At 46.7% G+C, this 7,162-nt stretch overlaps 1 protein-coding gene across 1 annotated transcript in view; it reads left to right on the forward strand.

The window, feature by feature from the left end:
- LOC148443391 (uncharacterized) overlaps window positions 1–7,162 on the forward strand; it is an 89,136-nt gene that overhangs the window by 38,475 nt on the left and 43,499 nt on the right. Inside the window, exon 11 of the mRNA XM_088462892.1 lies at window positions 1,031–1,203. Coding sequence (XP_088319018.1) covers window positions 1,031–1,203 — 173 coding nt within the window. The remainder of the gene's footprint in view (window positions 1–1,030; window positions 1,204–7,162) is intronic.

Raw genomic sequence — 7,162 nt, forward strand, 5'->3', positions numbered from 1 at the left:
CATGGGACTGCATTTACAAGGAACCCGTGCACCGCCGCTAATCAGCGGTGCGCGGCTTACCTTAATCTCCCCGGCGTCTTCCGGCAGCAGTCCCGGGGGAAACCAGAGTCCGGCTAGTACAGACTCTGGCTTCCCCCGCCGCGATCCCCAGTTCAGTGCTGGTGTCGCAGCGCCAGCAGGGAGGAGCGGCTGCGTGGGCGTCTGTACAGACAGCCCATCGCTGCCGCTCTGGAGAAAAAAACTATAGTAAAAAAAAAATTAAACTAAGTTAAAATAAAAAGCTTTAGGGGGCTGCTCCTGCAGCCCCCCCCCGCAGGGTGACCCGACTCCGGCCGGGCACCATCTTAAACTGAGGTGCCTGTGGCTCGGGGGCGGGGTATAGGGGAGGTTGGACCCAAGTGCATCCTGGGAGCAGCTGAAAGCTTTAACTCCGTGGTGCCCGAGGATCCAGGATCCAGCTATACCCCAAGGTCACCCTGTGGACCCCTATGGACCCTGAAGTAGAAAGTACCTTAAATCAGTTTACATCCTCTGTTTTTGATGTAAGATTTATAAATGATTGTTCCACCAGGGGACCGGTTCTAATTATTTTTGAGGGCGTTTCCTGCTGGATATAGTTATAGGAATTTATTTTCATTGGAGTCGGTGTTGGGTATTATTATCATGATGGGTGTTTTTTCAAGACTACTTATTAATTGGGATAAGTCTAGTTTATTCCCCATGTCAGGCCGTATCCCGGAACGAGAGCAGTTGTCTTGCCCCTTGCAGTGGACCATAAGATTTAAATATCTGGGTGTGTGGATTATGCCACTGGCTTCGGACTATATGTCGCAAAATATTGATCCTATAACAGCTCATTTTAAAGCAAAGGTCCATGTTTGGAAAAAATTGCCTTTGTCGGTTCTAGGACCAATAAATCTATTTAAAATGTCTATTCAACCCAAGTATCTATATATCCTGCAACATTCCCCAGTTTATGTTCCCAAGAGGGTGTTTTCTGCTATTGATAGTATACTCTCCTCTTTTATAGGGGGTCATGGGTCTGCTAGAATATCCATTAAAGCCCTTTATAGATCTAGGGCTTCTGGGGGGCTGGATCTTCCTAATCTTCGGTTCTACCACATAGCTGCTCAGTTAGATCATTTATCTGATTGGGTGTCTGGTTCCGCTGGTACAACGTTACTGGGCTTCCTGGCTGAACGGGTGGGATCTTTCATTACCCCTTTATTGTTTTTACTTTCTGGTATGTCTGCTTCTGGGTTACCCCCTTTACTTTGTCAGGCTCTGTTAATTTGTCGTTACGCTCATACCCTTTTTGACTGGTCTGATAAGGATACTGATTCCCCTCTCTGGTTTAATAGGTCTTATCCTGAACTACTTAAATTATCATCGGATAATATATGGCTCCTGAAGTGTGTTAGGACTCTAGGTCAAGTGTATGAGGGTGCAAACTTCAAATCGTTTCAGCAGCTACAAATTGACTTTAATATTCCTAATACAGCATTTTTTCGGTACTTGCAATTACGACATGCTGTACATACACAATTTGCCTGTGCTTCTCCTGTACTCTCCCCATCTCCTGTTAAGTCCATAGTATAGGGTGTCTTCTATCTATGCAGTTCTCAATGATAGAATATTTCCAGAATTGCTTATACCCCTTAGGCTAAAATGGGACAGAGATTTGGGCCAACTCTCTGATGAACATTGGTCTCAAATATTAAGTTCAATTAAATACACTACACCCTGTGTTAGGTATCAACAGGTAAATTTTTATGTCCTGCATAGTGTATCGTACACCTGTTTTTTTGCACCGTGCTGGTTTTAGGGATGATTCTGTCCTAGATGTAGGGAGGAGAATGCTGGTTTCTGGCACCTGCTATGGGAATGCCCGCTAGTTCATATATTTTGGGAGCATGTTTGGGGGGTCATATTGGTAATGGACCTCTCTCTACCGAGCTTCAGCCCTGAAATTTGCTTGTTCAGACTTGACCTGGAGGAAACACACTCCCTGATATTATACCGTTATGTTATGTGTCTTTCTAAACTGGCCAAGGTAATTGTAGCCCGAAGGTGGTTTGCATTTGACCCTCCTGATGTGCTTAATTGGAGAATCTTGGTGGGTGATGTGATTAGACACGGAAAGCATATGTTCAAATCCCGTAATACTATGTCTAAATTTCATGACAAATGGGATAGATGGTGCCATTCAAGATTGGGCAGAGCTAACTATTCTTCCCTTTTTTCCATTTTGGGTGGGATGTGTGTGCCTGGGCTCGGGCAAAGATAATCGACTTATCCAAATATATCGTGCTTTCCTTGATATAAGCATATCTATGTTCTTTAATCACTGATATTGTATGTTCTGTATATTGAGGTGTTTTTTTTTATACCTACTTTTGTATATTGTCTGATAAACAGATTTTTTTTGTCTATTTGTATCATATGTATGATTTATCATATATGTAACTGATGACTTTATTTTGTTTGTATTTTTGTAAATTTTGTAAACTTGTTTTTCAATAAAAATTGCTTGATTCAAAAACGTTGGATAGGTCAGGACCTTCTCCTTTGTGTGTGCGACTGGATCTTCATAAAGCCTGAAGGCCCCCACTATCCCGTGCTGGATTTCCTTTGTTTTACAGTATCATGGGTGAGGGGAAATATTGAGTTTCAGGGGCAGCACATTACATTGCTTAACTGCAAATAAAGGGATCTAGAATAATTACATCAATAATATTACATTTATATTTACAGCAGAGATGCAGTATTTATCTATAAATTACATATCAAATGCCATTTAAAATAAGACTAAACATCAATATACAGTTATACAAATTTAATAAAAAATAGGAAATTACAATTATAATGAAAATAATATTTATAATAACGTACAGAAAGTATTGTATTTTATTGTACTTCAAAAGGAGTGACCTGAATGCAGATAGGCGACCAAAATGGCAAAGGTGTGACATTGATGGAAATGTGCAGCTTTGTAGGTGGTATACAGCCTTGAGGGCCGAGGTGCGGCCTTGTCATTTGTATGAGGCCTTGACGGCCGAGTTGCAGCTTTAGTGGCAAGGTGCAGCCTTGAGGGCCAAGGTGGTATGCGGCCTTGAAGGCTGAGAGGACCAGGCTACAAATGGAGGCCGCTAGATGGGTATGCCACAGGTGCAGTAAGCCCAAAGGCAAAGGTCAGGCTTGAGATGAAAACCACTTGCTGTGAACTTCCCGAATGCTGGTGGCACTGCTCTGGATAACTGCAGCGAGTGAATAATTAGATGTTCCATTGGAGTCACAGCTATGCAGAAGTCTCACACTATGAAAATGGATACTGACAGGGAATACGACTGACAGGAACCGGAATACACATGCTAAGGGTACGCTATAACCAGCAAGATGGTGCCGAACCGGCAGACTTTTAAAAGATATTGCATCAATAACAAGCAAAGCTGGAGATTAGCTAATGACCAACAGCTGAGCCAGTGCCTATCATCCAGTGGTCCCAGAAGTATGTGTGGCTGCCCGGCATCCTGACCTCCCAGCAGGCATCCCAGTTCGGCATCGATGTTGCCTGGTAACAAAGGAGGCTGTCTGAAGCTGCGGCAGAAGAACAATGCGTCCCGGAAAGGGAGCGAGAAGGAAACAAGCTGCGATGGCGGCTTGTGGCAGCATCCAAAACACCTCCTGACGGCATAGACAGTGATACCTGTCACTGCCCCTGGGATAGTTCATATTAAAATATTATACATTTGTATTGCATCTTTATCTAACCCTATATTTATTGTTAAGATTTCCCTAGCGCTGTACATCCACCCTCTTTTTATATTAATGGCACACATCCCAATTATCTGTGGATGGATAACTTAAAATGTTGAAATACTGTGTGACTGGAGTGTTGCTACAGCCCTGTTTTATGTCAGCTCATATAACAAAGGTAAGTTTTTACCATATCTCTTGTTTCTACGAAGTCCTCAGGGTCCACAGGGATACCTTGGGGGAACAGGTGAGTTGGGACAACCGGGCACCATGCAGTTAAAAATTTCATCCTCCCAGGATGCATAAGGCTCCCCTCCTATACCCTGCCCCCAGGCCAAGGCACCTTCAGTTACGTACTAAGCCATAGGCCGGAGGAGGAGAAAAAGAGAGAAGAAAGTCTGGCACACACAAGAATATCATTCTCACACAAAGGAGACAGAAGACTGGTGACCAGAACAACACCCTACTGGAGCACAGGGTGACAACGTCGGCGCCCTTTGGACCCTAAGGACTTCGTAGAAACAGAGATAACAAAGGTAAGTTCTTACCATATCTCGTTTTCTACATCAGGGTCCTTAGGGATCCACAGGGATACCTTGGGGATGTTCCAAAGCAGTATCCATCAAGAGAGGGGATGCTCCTGTGCAGAAAGGAGAATCCACCTCCCGAAGGAAGCATCCTGAGAGGCAAATGTATCAAAAGCATAATACCTCACAAAGATCTGGACAGAAGACCACGTGGCCGCCTTACACAGCTGAACAGCAGAGGCACCATACCGAGCTGGCCACGAGGTACCCACAGACCGAGTAGAATGAGCGGTCACAGAGGGCGGCGCTGTTATGCCGTCATGAGTATAAGCCTCAGATAACGCCATGCGAATCCACCGGGTTAAAGTTTGCTTATTGGCCGGCCATCCTTTCTTGTGGAAACCATAGCTGTAAGCCATTTGAAATCCACTGAGCCCAGGGGTTCAAATGGAGATCATTGTAGAGCCCTCAGGACTACAGGCAAATCCCAAGGAGCCACTGGAGGGACAAAGGGAGGCTGAATGCGAAGGACCCCCTGCATAAAGGTGCGGATATCAGGAAGAGGAGCAATCCTATGCTGAAACCACACCGACAGGGCAGAAACCTGCACCCTTAAGGAGGCGAGGCGGAGACCCTGAATCCAAGCCTACCTGTAAGAAGGCTAGAACTCTGGATATCTTGAAACACCAGAGGATCGTACCCTTTAAGGCAACACCATTCAAAATAGGTATGCCACACCCTGTGGTAAATCCTGGCCGAAGCAGGCTTTCTAGCCCTGAGCATGGTGTTCACCACGGAGCTGGAGAAACCCTTCGACCTTAGGAGGGATGTCTCAAGAGCCACGCCGTCAAAGACAGGTGACCCAGATCTGGGTTAAGACAAGGACCCTGAGACAACAGGTCCGGGCGTTGAGGCAACAGCAACGGAGTGTCGATGGAGAGACTCCAAAGATCTCAGTACCAGTGACGTCTGAGCCACGTTGGAGCTACCAGCAGGATTGTGCCTCCTTCTTGCTTGAACTTTCAAAGTACTCGAGGAAGAACGGAGGAAACAGGTACGCAAACTGGAAGGTCCACTGTACCGACAGAGCGTCTACCAGAAGAGCCTCTGCGTCTCTTGTTCGGGACCCATACACCAGCAGCTTGCGGTTGTGTCTGGGAAGCCATGAGGTCTATTTCAGGAAGGCCCCACCTGTCCACTAGGAGCTGAAATACTTCCTGGTGAAGAGACCATTCCTCTGGATGCACGTTGTGACGACTGAGTGAAGTACCTCTGGAGACCCGGCTAACAGCAGGAGGTCATCCAGGTAAGGTAGCAGGCGGACCCCCTGCAGCCGCAAATGGGACGCCATGACTTTGGTAAACACCTTTGGAGCTGTAGAGAGGCCAAATGGTAATGCCTGAAACTGGTAATGTTGGTTTGCCACTGCAATTCTGAGGAAACGCTGATGAGTGGAAGCAATCGGGATATGCAGGTAGGCATCCTGAATATCCAGAGACACCATAAAATCCCCAGGTTCCATAGCCAATATAATGGAATGCAGGGTTTCCATCCTGAACTGAGGTACCCCCAGAAACTTGTTTAGGGGCTTGAGGTAGAGGATAGGGCGGTACGATCCGTTTAGTGTACCAGAAAGAGGTTGGAGTAATAACCCGTCCCCCTTTGGGGTAACGGGACCGGCACTACAAGCCCTGCCTGGAGCATAGAGTGCACTACCTTGTGGATTTCCAGAGCCTTCTCCTGGTGTGAATGAAGGTCTGTGGTAAAGAACTGATGGGGAGGCCTTCTGCGGGAGAGGGCATACCCGTGAGACCACTTCCCTTACCCAAGTGTCTGTGGTGGTCTGGCACCAGCACTGGGCGAACTGAAGAAGTCGGCCTCCCACCTTGGAGTCCCCCAAGAGAAGGCCCTTCCCGTCAGGCTGAGGGTTTGTCGTCGGGCTTAGCCGCCGGATGTCTGGTGCTCCAAGCTTGGTTCCTGGGCTTTTCAGCCTTCTTGGCACCTGATGGTCTCGAAAAGAACTGCACTTTAGTCTTACCTGCCGCCAGCGTATCCACAAATCTGTCTAAGTCAGGACCGAACAGGACCTGACCATTATACGGTAAACATTCCAAGCCGTTCTTGGAATCTGCATCTGCTCTCCAACAGCGTAACCACAGGGAGCGTCGAGCTGAAATTGCCTAGAAGCAGGCTAACATCCAAAGGTGCCTTATTAATGTGCCCACTAGCACAATTTGCCCACTGGTAGCCCCTGAAGACAATGACACTTCCAAGGCATCCTTTTTCCATGGCTCTGGCCGCCCAGCAGACAGCCATAGCCGGTCTGGTGGCCCCAACAGCGAGGGAGTAAATTGATTTCAGACATACCTCCACCTTGCGGTCCATAGTATCTTTCAGAGAGGAAATGGAAGGCATAGGTAGGGTCACTCTCTTCACCAAGTGCATTACGTGAGAATCCATCTAAGGGGGGAGTTTCCCATTTAGTGAAATAATCCTTCGCAAAAGGGTAGGCATATGCTAAAATGTCGATGAGGCTGAAACCCCTTCCCAGGAGACTTCCATGCCTCCAAATGATCCACTAACTGACCAGACAGGGGAAACACTGCAGCAGTGCTTTTAACATCCTTAAAGTAAGCATATGTAGGCTTAGCCACAGGTAGGTCTTTGTCCTCAATCACCATGCTCATATGGACCGCCCGTATGAGGCCTGGAATATATCTTAGACTTCGGAGGGGGTTCAGAATCAGATAAGTCAAGAATTTCACCATCATCTGACGTCATGTCATTCTCCTCATAATGTGTAGACTGGGATGACAATAATAGCCTTTTAGCAGGCTGAAGCAGTGATTCCTGCAAAATCTCTGTTCGGTTTTGTACCG

The sequence above is a fragment of the Taudactylus pleione genome, unplaced genomic scaffold (assembly GCF_031769625.1).
Source record: "Taudactylus pleione unplaced genomic scaffold, aTauple2 ptg001285l, whole genome shotgun sequence".
Classification (NCBI taxonomy): Eukaryota; Metazoa; Chordata; class Amphibia; order Anura; family Myobatrachidae; genus Taudactylus; species Taudactylus pleione.